The sequence below is a fragment of the Taeniopygia guttata genome, chromosome 2, assembly GCF_048771995.1.
Source record: "Taeniopygia guttata chromosome 2, bTaeGut7.mat, whole genome shotgun sequence".
In the NCBI taxonomy this organism is placed as follows: Eukaryota; Metazoa; Chordata; class Aves; order Passeriformes; family Estrildidae; genus Taeniopygia; species Taeniopygia guttata.
In genome coordinates this window covers 101,060,241-101,074,077 of record NC_133026.1, presented here as the reverse complement: position 1 = coordinate 101,074,077, position 13,837 = coordinate 101,060,241, and the positions used below count along the sequence as shown (strand labels likewise).

Sequence of the window (13,837 nt, the reverse complement as noted above, 5' to 3'; positions counted from 1 at the left end):
ATTGTGGATGCCGCATTCCCAGGCTGGATGGGGCTCTGAGCAGCCCGGCCTAGCGGAAGGAGGTGCCTGCCCATGGCAGGGGTTGGAACCAGATGATGTTCAAGCTCTCTTCCAACCCAAACCATCCTGTGATTCTGTGAGCCTCCGTTCCAGCATTTGTACTGTATTAACTGGATTATGGTGTCATACGAGAATGCTTCTCAGACGCCAAAAAGACAACGAATGTTTATTGTTTTTCCTAAAGGAGTACAAAACATAGGCGCAAGCAGTCCAAACATTAAAACCGCAAACAAATGGGCAGGAAAGTGGGCAACACAGGACTGAAAAAATCTTCACTAGCTTCCTGCTATTTTCCGCTGCTACCAGCTCTTGTTTCCGAAGGAATCGGTTTTCTCCACGCTGGTGTGTGCCACGAGAGGCTGAAATTGGCTCGGGCACCCTGAGGCGGGGATCGCCTGAGGCCGGGACAGGCGGGACAGCCCCGCTCCCAGAGCGGGCACGCGCGCTGCGGCCGCGCCCCGGCGCATGCGCGCTGCGGGTCTCCTTGGCGCGGCGCGGAGGGCGAGCCCGGGCCTCAAGGAGAGGGATCGGGACAAGGAAGCGCAGCGGGAGCTGGGATCGGCGCTCCTGCCGCCGCCATGCTCCTGTGCGCTGCCCTGCGCGCCGCGGCCGCTCGCTCGGTAAGGGTTCCCTGCCTCCGCCGGCCGGGAGGCGGACAGGCCGCGGGACAGCGGGGAGGCCGCGGCGGGACGTGGGGAAGGGGGGCCTGGGGCTCGGTCGGTGCCTGGAATCCAAGATCGCGGACCCGCAGTCCCGGCTCTTGTGCAGAGACGGCCTGATCAGCTCAGTCTTACTAGCAGCGTCCACCCGCAGTGTAGTGTCGCGGGATGGTTGCAGCCTTTCCCTGTCAAATGTCCCATCGCTGGGAGCGTTCCAGACCAGGTTGGATGGCACTGAGCAGCCTGATCTTTAGGGCCCTTCCACCCTAAAGCATTCTGTGATTCTACTTTAAGAAAGCCCACAATTGCTCAAGAATTGAGTATAAAAAGAAACGTAATTTAATATAAAATTAATTTTAATAGAATAAATACTTATAAAATCTTAGTAATACTGGCCAGAATCTAGAAATATTGATCTGTTCTGGCATGTCAGAGTACAGAGAACAAGTTCTTTTCAACTTGCATATGGGTCTGTGTTCTGTTCGTTCTTCAGGTTTGTGTTTACATTTGCCCTCTTGTGCAGTTCTCAGCGTTTGGTTCGATAAAGGCTAAAGAAGCATGCAAATGCTTACTGGAGGAGAACTTCAGTAGCAGTGGTGTTTTCTGCAAACTTTATAGCAGATAGGATGTAAAGTCACAAATTGGGAAATTTATCATGAAATGTTGGACGAGAATTTGTGTTCAAGGCACTTAAATTAAGCAGTAGCAGAGTTAAATCCTTTATTTCTACATTGTTCGAATTGGTCAAGCGGGAGTAGAGAGATTTACTCTCCCAATAGTACAGGAGAGCCCTTAATAGTCTCTTCTTGACTTATTTTAAATTATTAGTGATGGCAGTAGAACTAATGGCTTACAGTTAAAAGGAAAACAGACTGGTTCTGAAAGCAGCCACTAGCAGTATGTGCATTAGTAACACTGTATTTTGCTTGTAGGCAAGACAGATCCGATACTTCCATGGAACAGCAGAGCGCAATGCCACTGGAGCCTTATTTGTGGTAAATAATCTGTTTTACTGTAAGGGGAATGGGTCACAAGAGTTTGGCATGTGCTTTTTCAAATCAGCTTAAAAGCTTCTGATGGGCAGAACTCTGCTATAGAAACCTACTGGCATTTACAAAGAAGAGGGTTTCTTTCTATAGAACCTTTTATTAGAATTGTAATGGAGCTTTATTTTAGGTTTTATTTTAGTTTTTGGCACTTGTGTTTCTTGCCTTATATAGTGAAAATGCTCTATAATTCATATGTGATTGCAGATGAGACTTTGCTTAAACTTTATTTCATTATAAACCAGTTCTTGTTTTCTTTATTTATTTTAGTTGAGTTTGTAATTGAATCTCATAAAACTTTTTGCAGGTGCAGTTTCTTGCTTTCTGAAATTTGCTGCAGAATTACCTGTGGGCTCAAGTCCTAGTTGTGTTTACAGGAGTTGAAAAGTACAGTTCTTGTTCATGTTCTGTGTGATACAGCAGGTGGTACAATGAGTCATAATTGAGGTCATTAAGCATTGTCATAAAAGGCATAAACAGTAGCAATAATTGCAAAAAGTAAAAACCCCTTGAATTGAAGTGTGTAAAGCAGCTGTGTTGTCGGTCTACCTCTGAAGAAAATTGAAGCATCTCAGCAGAGTATGTGTTTTGTCCCATTCTGCTCCATTCAGAGCTTTAGCTGGTCTGCAGTTAACAGCTGAATAATTTGGCATTTTCCCAACACTTGGTAAAAATCAGCCCTTTACTAAAGAGTTGACCACTGCTGAAAACAGGTGCTCAGGATTTTTGGACACGTTGATGTTCTTTCTTTTCTGCAGCTGTCTCTACAGCTTTAATCATAAAATGAATTTAATAGGATCTCAGTATATGCTTTGTATACTTTTCCAGAAATCTGAGCAGGAATTGACAACTTACAGGATGAGAGCTGGTGTTCAAGGAATAGAGAAAATGCTGCAGTCTGGCAATTTAGGAAACTTAAGAGTAGTTGGAGGTTGGTGAAGACAGGCAAAAGGTATCTTTGGCACCTTAATAGCTGTTATGTCTGACATGTGAAGCTATATAGCTTTGTAAATTCAAGATTTATGTAATTGTTTAAACTATTTGCTACAGGGAAGAGCCTGATAACAGAGAAAGGCACTAGAAAAGTAGGTGCATTGTAGATGTTTATTTAATAGCATTACTGATGATTTATTCCACAGCAGAATTTTTGCTAAAGGAGCATAAGAACTTGGTTCTGTGGGGGTTTGGTTTTTTCCTTATTGTTTTTGTTTTCCTCAGTTTTTGTTTTTTAATAAGGTAATACTTGTTCTTCTCTGAAGTAAAAGGTAATGGGAAGAAGACAGCTGGATGTCACTATATGTGTGTGTAATTGTTTGCCCTAATAAAATTCCAGATGTTACTTAAAATCTCAGATTTCAAGGGAGACTTGTCCTGCTGGTTTGAGACAAAGGCATTATTTTCATCAACACCAGGTGTTCATATACAGTCAGAAAATTTGACTTCCCTTGGATTTTTGTAGAGGGAAAAAAAATTTAAAGTTTTTTTTTTAATTACAAGCAGAAATGTCAAAAGCTTAAAAACTGCTTGTGCAGGACTAACAGGACTAACTCAAACCTGTTGTGGTGGTCCTCTTAGTATGTCAGTTCACACACAAATGTCATGGGTTTATTTTACAAAGCTTATTGCTGCTTCTTCTTGCACTTTTCATGTATAAAATCTATATGTGAGGTATAGATTTTATACATGAAAAGTGCAAGAAGGTAAATGCATGCAGTGTATTTGTGTTGTAATAGCAGAGGACAGGCTAGCAAGGGATCTGGTTGTCATAAAATCTATTATTAAAAGGCATTTCTGATTTGCATGCCTATGTTTCCCTTTGCAAACATGTTACATGTTAGCAGAAACACACAGAAATAAAGAGTTCTTCTGAAATGCCTTTGTATTCTGAAACACCCAGAAAGAGCCTTTCTCTCAGTCATTAAATTCAACTAGGTGCCATCACAGGCAGCTACATCACACTTCAGTGAGAGGATATCAAGTACAAAATTAGGTAGATTGTTTGCCCATAGGAATGTAAGAATTTTTGGAATGCTCCAAACCTCTGTGTTCTGATGGCTAGAGAAGGCCTGATTTCAGAGACATTTATTATGATTACCTTTTTTCATTGGAACATATATTCTCTATACTTGACTTCTACATTATTTTAGCTTTCTCAACAGCTAAAACTTAGCTTTTCTACTTTGTTGTTTTCAATGCATGGACTGAGTTCCTTAACACATCAACAGCCCTGAAGTGGGCTTTGTCATAGGGCTGCAGAGGGGGTTCAGCTCAAAAGGTTGAAGAATCGCTGTATTCAAGTTTTAGTTACTTGTGAAGTTGGTCAGTAAGATACTTGGGTTTCAGAACACTTCCACCATTCTTAAAATAATGGGGGTTTATATCTTGAGTTCTGTTGGAGTAGTGAATGTTGGGTACTTTCCCTTTAGAGGAGGAGTAATACATATTTTTTCAGTGCTGATTTGATATGGATTCTGAACAGGTTGTTGCCCTAAACATTGTCCCTGCAGCACCCCCAGTTCTCTCATTTTGGCTTACATTGCTTTGGACTAGTGTTTACCATAGGGCATAGGTCATGTTTCAGGCCAACTTTCTTGCAGTATACATGGAAACCAAATTATTCTAACTATTCTGTAATTATTCAGTGCTCTTGAATAATTTTCTGTGTTGAGAAAGACAGATGATTAGATTGCTGGGAAAAAAGAAAGCATAATAATAAAATAGCCCACATTGGTGTAGCATAGCAAAAAGAATATGGGGTGACCATTCAGCAGCCTTAGTGGCTTCCATGGAGGTGCACTGGCATCTGTGGCTTGGGTAGCCTTTGCAGTGAAGGTGTTCCTACTTATATAGACTCGGTTCTGCAATAGAAATGTGATACAGTCGATGTATGAATGGAATGAAAACTTACATAAGACTTTGGGACATTGGGGAGCATGAGAAGAGACTTGGAGCAAGACTTGTATGGGAGGAGAGTGCAGAGAACAGAGCCAGACTCATTGTAGTGGTGCCAGGTGACAAGACCAGAGGCAATGGCCTCAAAGAACATCAGGAAACACTTTTTCATTATGAGGGTGACAGAGCACTGGCACAGGTTGTGGAGTCTCCATTATTGGATAAATTCAGAAGAAGCCATGTGGACACAGTCCTGGGCAAGCAACTCTGGGTGTCCCTGCTTGAGCAGGGGAGTTTCACCCAGATGACTTCCCGAGGTTCCTTCTAACTTCAACCACTCTGTAATTTAAAATAGTTATCTTTCCAATATTTCTCTTTTTCAATGTATCCTTATTTGTAATCTTGCTCTCTAAAATCTGCATCCTAAAAAAACACGTGGAAATGCACCTATGTTATTTATGAGCATGTCAATGTGTGCAGGTCTCAGATAAATGGCACATTGTCAGACAAATGTAAGACTAGAGAACATATAAATTCCTAACTGTTCAGGAGTCCTGGAACTGTGTAAACTCTTGATGAAAACTACCAAACTCTCCATGGCCCAGAATTAAGATTAAGTCTTTTCAGGAAAAGGGAGAATATAAAAGGTGGCATGGCTTATTTATTGCTCACCTCTGCTATAGCCTTTACAATATATCATGAAACCTTGATACAGCTATACCTGTATCTTCCAATATAAAGTCTTTATTATTCCTCTTCACATGTAGGGCATTTAAGGATATCAGTTTACAGATGATACACTGAAAAGAACAGCTGCTCCAGACAAAGACAGAAATTTTTAAAAAATCAAATACATTTATTTACAAAAGCAGTTGAGACGAAGTACAATTGCTAACTATCAAATAACTACAGAAGGCAAAATAATAGCAAAATAGGCATGCAGATTTGAGAAGGAAAAGCTAAGTTATGGAAATACCATGAATTGTGGAATTGATCTGTGCAGCTAAGACATAGAAAGGTCTGTAAGGGAAAAAATAATAAAAGTTGCACAGTATTTCCAATCAGTCTTTTCTCCATCAGCCTCTTTTTGAGAGCTTTTTTTACTCTTTTTCTACCAATAAAATTGGTAGAAGACACTCACCAAGACTAAATATGAGTCATCAAATCCTTTATCTGGGAGGGTCAGTCTGAAATAATGGGAATCATGTTCCTCTTTTATGTTGTAAACCACACAATAAGCAAGAAATTAACACTAAATAAAATATTAGTGTGCTCAGAGGGTATTATTCATCATTCTGTAATTCCTCTTTTTATAGGAAAGTCATCCTTGATGAAGTATTTTATCAACGCTAATTTTATATTGGATTTGAAACTGTGGTGAGGGCACAATGCTTTCAAACTGATGGTGGCAGTCATATTGTCTGCTTTGGGATATAGACAGGATAAGCACAGGTAATCCCTGGACAGATCAACAGATGTAATTGAAGTATTTGCCCTTGCAATATTTCCATATTAAAATTTCTAAATCCAAGAATATATGTGGACCACACATGTTCTAAGTTCTTCACTGATGATACATACTTCACTTCAGTATGCAAGTGTTTCGGCAATGCTAAGGTTTTCAATAAATCCTTTTATTAAATCATTGCTGCTTAGTAAGAACAGTGTAGTGTGGCAACTGCAAAATCGCCCTCAGTTACTGGAGGAAATGATGCAAGTGGAAGTCTGTGGAGTGGGTTTCTTTGTTCTAAATACACTTCTAAAGCTTTTATTCTAAAGCTGGATTACTTTTAACATCAAACCTCAAGTATAGCTTGTATTTCCCTACAAACTTTCCCTTTGATTTGAAATTTTTTCAATCTGAAAACAGTATGAAGTTTGGGATTAAACTTAACTCCAGGTATTCAAAGGAAACCAAAATGAGCTGCTTAGAGACAGCTAAAAATTCTGTGCAGGAACATTTTCTGGTGGAAAAGGATTTTCATCAGAACTAAGATTTTATTACAGGAAAATGTTACTTTTTTCAAGACCTCCAAATTTTTATTTTCTGAATATATAAGAAATAATTAAAATTTGATGTTTCCCTAGAAGACCATCTTTAAAATAACTTGTTAGAATACCTTATTTCGGCAATACTGATTCAAAATTCTGCTTCTTACATTTTTATTCAGATTTGTTTATAAAATTAAAATGTTAAAATCCATTACAAATCAAAATAATATATTAAAATAGATTAATAATGTGTTTGAAAGTGTAAATATTTTAATTCTACAGCAAACTTCTTGGTGAATTGTGGAGTTTTTTTTAAAATTAATGTTTCATGGTAAAGGGAAAAATGAACTGTTGTTTTAGTCTCTTGTTTATTAAGATATTAACCAGAGCATTCTTACTCTACCTATTTTAAATTTGAACATAATTGTCAAACTGTATTAACAGTGTTAAAATACGTATTTTGATAGTAACACCATACATTTTGTCAATATATAATTTCACGTATTTCTCAGTAAATAATTTCTTTAGTAGGAAGTAATAGGAATAGGTAATGATTTTTAAGAGTGATTAAATAATTATCAATATTTTTGATAACTTTCCCAAATATATTTAATCACTTTAGTACTACAACATTTTAATGTGGAATATATAGTTTTTATTTAAGCAGCTCAACTGTAACTGTGGAACAACTATTTTACAACAGCAAACATGCCTTGAATAATTTTCTAACAACCCATTTTTACATGTTTTTCTTCTTTTCTTGAAGCATAGAGATAGTCCTGAAAACAATCCAGATACTCCATTTGAGTTCACACCTGAAAATCTAAAGGTATGCAGACAAAAAAAATTCAATACACAGACTTTGTCTTTAGAGCAGTACTGATTTGTTTTCCTTCTTTCCCCTTAACAAGCGAATAGAAGCAATCATAAACAACTACCCAGAGGGACACAAGTCTGCAGCTGTCATGGCAGTACTGGATTTGGCCCAAAGACAGCATGGATGGCTGCCCATATCAGCCATGAACAAGGTATTTAGTACTTGATTATCTTTCAAGCATAATTTTATTGTTATCTTTCAATATCTTATTAGAATATTAACATCAATGAATGAAAGCTTATTAACATGGGAACTTACATGTAGCACAGAATTGTGAGAATTCCCTATGAGACTACATTTTTAAAAATAAAAGGGAAAACTAATGCAGAAAACTCAGGGCTCTGTTTATATAATATTAGCCCACTGCTAGAAACTACAGGCAGAACAAATAAAAAATTAGATAAAACCTATTCAGATAGTCTCTTCTCCCAGAGTGATTGTAAAATTAGGAACAGAAACTTGATTTTGTTCACTGCTGAATGTGGGGGAAGAAAAAGAAGGTAATGTCAGTAGAGTTTTCTTCCTCCCAGATTAATGGCATTTCACACATTGCCTGGATTATACTTAATCTCTAGATCTGCAGGGCAGTTTTAATGTAGTCGATGTCAGGAGTGTTGAGTAATACCTCACAGCAAGTGCCCAGAAGACTTGTCAGGTTATTATTAAAATTGTTTCAGAATAACCAGGCAAACAACTACACTGCTTCAAAGTGAGAGACTGCATGACAGTAACCAAATACCAAGAAATAAAAAAATCTGGTTTATATTCATATGAATAAATCTGTTGCACTTTGTGTTACCATCTGGCATATCATCAATTTTAAAGTGTAAAGTTTTAAATTCAGTTTAAGGTGAGGATTTCGAGCATTGGAGGAATGACGGAAGGAGGTGAATGAACATTTAAAGAAAGGCATCTACAGTTTCTACAGCATAACATAAAGCCTCAAAGTTCCATTAATGATGACAGTGTATATTAGTTTATTTAAGTTTCAGATTGATACTATGTTCAAAAAGATCTTAAGGCTTTTAAGTGAACAAATATTTTCCATGATTTCTTATTTGCCTGCTAGAGAAACTGGAACGTAAAACAGTTACTCTGTTGAAACCAGAGACAGTTCTCAACTTGAGCAGTTTGCCAGGGTTCCGTGATAATGAGATCAGGATATTTGCACGAGAACTGGCTTCATGGAGATCATGCTCTACTCCCTACTTATTAGCTGTGCCAGGAATCTGCAGATGTAGCCCTGGTGTGGCACAGAACCTGCTCTGTATGAATTAGATAAGCACAGTACCATCTTACAAGTATTCCTTACCAAAAGGCTTCCATGGATTAGTGTGGGCAGGCTCCTACGGGTTGGTTCATTGACACAGCCCAAGTGCAGTGTGAGCTGGAGCTGACAAGGAAAGCTCAAACCCAGCTGACTCCTCACATCCCCTTGTGTCTGACAAGAGGTGCTGGAGGGCAGCTGACTCGAGCTCCTCGCTGTGCTGATCCACGGCTTAGCAGAGTTTGTGCTCAAGCAGGGTGATGATGCCAGTCAGAGAACTCGGGAGTCTGGTCTTGGCACTTGGAATACATTTGTGCTTTGATACCCATCCCCACCCTCTTACTTACCTGAAACTGCAAACAGGACAGGTGACTTCACTGAAATGGTTTGCTCATTGCCTTTACTGCTGCCCTCTGAGAATTCAATATAGCATGTTTTTGCCTGTCACAGGTTGCTGAAGTTTTAGAAATGCCTCCCATGAGAGTCTATGAAGTAGCAACCTTCTACACCATGTACAATCGCAAACCTGTTGGGAAGTACCACATTCAGGTCTGCACCACCACGCCATGCATGCTGCGAGACTCTGACAGCATTTTAGAAGCCATTAAGAAGAAACTTGGTATGACACAAATTTGTAATACACTTCTTGTACTTTTTTTACCTTTGTTTAATGATACTAAAGCAAAATTCTTCATATAGTGGAAGAAAAAACTGGCCTTGTTCAACTTCATAAGGTTCACACAAGCCCACCTCTTTATCCTGTCAACGTCCCTCTGGATGATAACGTGATGTTAACATAATTTATGAGTTCTCCATGGGAAAAGTCAATTGAGAATGGTGCATCATGGGACATAAGGAATACTCAGGGGTTTTGTGTGTGAGTTGGGGTTTTTTCCTCCTCTTTGGGTGGTTATGGGGAGAAGAGAGGGTAAGATCAGCAACTGACAACTCTTCTCCTGATATGAAAAGATTTGTTAACTTTTTCTAAGAAACAGTGATAAGAGCTGCAGAACAGCTGTCTATTATCTGTCATTTCATATACTCTGTTGTCTGAAAAAAGGCATATTTAGGTGAAATGTCTTGTTACTGCATAGATAGCTTAATTTCAACTGAAACACTCAGCTTGAGAAATCAAAGCAGTTAAGGATGATTCTGTAGTTTTTACTGAGACAGGCCGTACTTAAAACTTTCATAATTTGCAACCCCTTCCTACTAGTAAATGGAGGAAAACTGCCTTTCAGTATTTCTCCTTCCATAGAGTATTTTGTAGAGATCAGACCCTGAGATGTTACTTGGACTAACTCACCTCTTGGGGAGGGTCTGTATCTCTAGCAGTAGAACAGTAACATGCCATGGATGCTAAGTATGTGTACAGTTTGGTAAATCATCTTTTGTTTATGAAAGTTGTTTATGAATTTGTAGCTAACAATATTTGGATGTTGGTTAATTTGGGAACATTCAACACTGTAAATTAATGCATTTCATATTAGCACATAAAAGCTATGTGTCCCTATTTTTTCATTTTATTGTATTGATTACTAAAAATGTTCTTGAGTAGATCTGTTGTATTTCTTAGAATTGTCATTTCATGGTTATTTTTCAGTGATTCATACCTGTAAACAAGGTCTCAAAACTATATCTGAAAATTGACTTAATGGTTTATTAGAAACTTCTGTTTAATGGAAACATTTTGGACTAATTTAAAAGTGTTTAACTTTGCAAATGCTTTTAAGGCCCAACTACAAGTAATGCAATGTCCCTGGAGCACTTAATATTTATGCTTCATTACTCTTGTTCATAACAATTGCTGAGTCTAATTAATTTATTGGTTTAGGTATTAAAGTTGGAGAAACAACACCTGATAAGCTCTTCACGCTGATAGAAGTGGAATGTTTAGGTGCTTGTGTAAACGCACCAATGGTACAAATAAATGACAATTACTATGTAAGTACTGCATTCTCTTTTAAAAGATTAGGCTTCTTTGCTGGCTTACCTGTATTTTTCGGTTGTTCCAGATTGTGAAGTTGTGGTCAGTTTTCCAATTCCTATTGACAGGAACAACTAATTTCCTACAGCATCTTTTAGTTTCTTGCTAGAACACTTCATTTGTATCAGGTGTATGAGTGTATTTTTCATTTCAGTTACTGTCTTAGTTATACAAGAGGAGTGATGCATTTTTGTGATTGTGGTCTGCCTGTAAATCTGGAATTTTAAAATAGGTATGTGATAAGCTTTTGAAAGCATTTTAAAGCAGTCTGTTGGAAAGTCTGCACTAATTTAAGAAGTGTTGTCTTGAACTGTACCCAAAATTGTTTTGTTGCAGCCAACACAATTCTGCATGACACACATCATGTGTCATGGCATACGTGTAGTGGGGAGGGAGAGATCCAGCTCCCTAATATCGGAAGCTGGAAACACAAACCCTTGGCCTGTATCAACATTGCTTAAGTTTTAACATATCTGCAACTACATATAAAGTCTCAACATTAAAATGACAGCAGACTTTTCAATCTCCCTCATTCTTTAAACCACTATATGTGTTAATGGATAGGATCAAAATTACCTGCGCTAGGGTCACACTGATCTGATAAATTTGAAGTGCTGCATTTAGCATAACTGATGACTCTTTCAGTTTTGTCAATGATTTAATTTTTTGTTTTACAGGAAGATTTGACACCCAAAGATATTGAAGACATAATTGATGAGCTAAAGGCTGGCAAAGTTCCCAAACCAGGCCCAAGGTATGCTATCTTTATAATAAGCTAAAATATATAATTGCCTGTGTTTATAAATTACATATATTATATTGGTCACCTACACAAAGGGTGATTCTTCTGAGAAATTAAATAACTTTTCCAGTGATTTGAGTTCACAGCCTACAGCTAAAAAGAACTGAACAGAAGTGCATGCATTTACTGAACAGAAGTGCATGCATTTAAAGACAAAACAAACTCGAAAGAACTGAGAATTTGCATGTTCTTGATGACTGACCAGAGGAGAATGAAATGTGAAAACATGAATTCTGATTTGTCTTAGTACTTAATAGGTGAATGATGTCACCTGTTGGAATTTTTGTCTAGGTCATTTAAACCAACAAATTTCCATTGGTTGGCTGGCTTGTTGGTTGTGTTGGTTTTTTCTGATAAAAAACAAAGACTGTAAGTTAGTGAGAGGGCTGTCACTGCTGAAGTTTTCTTATCTGTTATTTCCCACTGTTCTTTGTTAGCCCACCTAGGTTCGTGTCAGTGGGGAAATTAATTTGACTTGGGTGTTAGCTATTCCTATTGTTTCTATAAAGATGTTTTGAATACAAGAACAATAATCTTGAAACAGTTACAGTTTCAAAAAAAACAGGGAAGCACCCATAACAAAACTGTGATTATAAAATTTGATGCTGCCTGGCCAATCTATAAATGAGTATAAAAGAAAACAAGTGGTCTTAGCTTGCATTTCAGTTATGAATTTTTTTGTCAGTACTTGAATTTAGAATCCTTTCACTTTAACAACTACATCACATTTTTTTCTGAAGGCTGAATGGGAAGAACAAAACAAAAAATAGTGGCTTCAGCCTTAAGTGATTTGTGACTGTCCTCTATCCAGTGATTAAACAGAATATGAGTTATTATCAATACCAGAAATTAATAAACTGCTTTCATTTTTCAGGAGTGGACGTTTTTCTTGTGAGCCAGCTGGTGGCCTTACTTCCCTGACTGAACCACCCAAAGGACCAGGTTTTGGAGTTCGAGATGATCTCTAAGGATTTTTGTAATATAAGATGAACTGTCTGAAAAGAATAAAGTATCTTAAATCTCAGTAAAACGATATACATTCTAATGTTTTGGTTTAAAAGAAAAATAACAGCAATTAGACTGCTTAAAACCACAGTAAGTTAACTACAGCAGTTTATTCATAATTCCAGACTGTAAGAAAAGTGGTTCTGTAGACTGTGTAAAGTGACTCCCTGAAAGTATCCACTTTCTCATTGAAGAGTGTCAATGAGAGATTAAAATTTTTATCTTTTGATCTGTCATTGAAAATTGTTTCAGCTTTTTCTAAAGCTCTTTGAAGCAGCAACAAACGTAAATTACAAATCTGGCAAATGCACAAAGAACAAAATTGAAAGGAGATTATCTGACAAAGCTTCATCATGTTACTTTTATTGGCAATTTATAATCAAACACACACAAGAAAGGTTATCTGAGCCATGTTGTGTAAAAAATCTTGTAGGTTCAGTTAGAAGTGGTTCTTCTTAAGTTTAATTCTTCTTAGTATCATTCTGTAATCAGGAAAAATGTAAAGCCCCAATGAGCAGCAGTATTCTACTAAAAGAATTAAAAGCAACAGAAACCAACTAACTTCTTCTGCAAGTTTATTTAGTACAGACAAGGTATGGAGATGGGGGAAGACAGAATATACCAAAACAGTTCAGCATGTGCTTAAGAGTAACACTATCTGACACTGGATCCTTGATTCAGAGATACTTCTTTGACCTTATTACTGTGCACCAGCTACCTTCAAGAACTAATCTATGTGAAATTGAGGAATTTCTTTCAATATAAAAAATCTGAAGATAAGTTTTTAAAAAACTGAGTGCATACTGACACTTCATACCTATGCTTATAAAACGGGGCAAATGCTTTAGCTATACAGACATACATTTCCATGTAAATTAGGAAATGTGGACATATCAGTCACCTGAGACCATACTGCACCTGCCTCATCTCAAATCTGTCACGGAACTTATATTTGCATTACAGTTGATGAGATAGATGAACCTTAACCTTATAATTTTATTCTATATTATATTTAGTTTGTTTTGATAGTCTAATTAATAGTACTTCGCCAAACTATTCTCCCTCTTTGGAGTTAAATTCTGTTTTTACAGATTACCTGCATAATGGCTATCTTGTGTAGTCTGTTGATACACCACCTTTATTTCAACACACTCTGTGAAGTTCCTTCAGACGCCATTGAAAAAGCAGTATTACTGTTGGTAGTTCTGGGAACATAATGTATCTGTAAATCATTTGTATGAGAAACTTGC

At 37.6% G+C, this 13,837-nt stretch overlaps 1 protein-coding gene across 1 annotated transcript; it reads left to right on the top strand.

The window, feature by feature from the left end:
- Nucleotides 1–536: 536 nt before the first annotated feature.
- Nucleotides 537–12,612, top strand: NDUFV2 (NADH:ubiquinone oxidoreductase core subunit V2; the record flags this gene model as incomplete). The annotated part of the gene is given in 8 exon segments (NM_001245522.2): nt 537–680; nt 1,652–1,714; nt 7,416–7,478; nt 7,561–7,677; nt 9,244–9,412; nt 10,628–10,737; nt 11,458–11,534; nt 12,457–12,612. Coding segments are annotated over 8 exon segments (735 nt in total). The 5' UTR covers nt 537–638.
- Nucleotides 12,613–13,837: the final 1,225 nt, after the last annotated feature.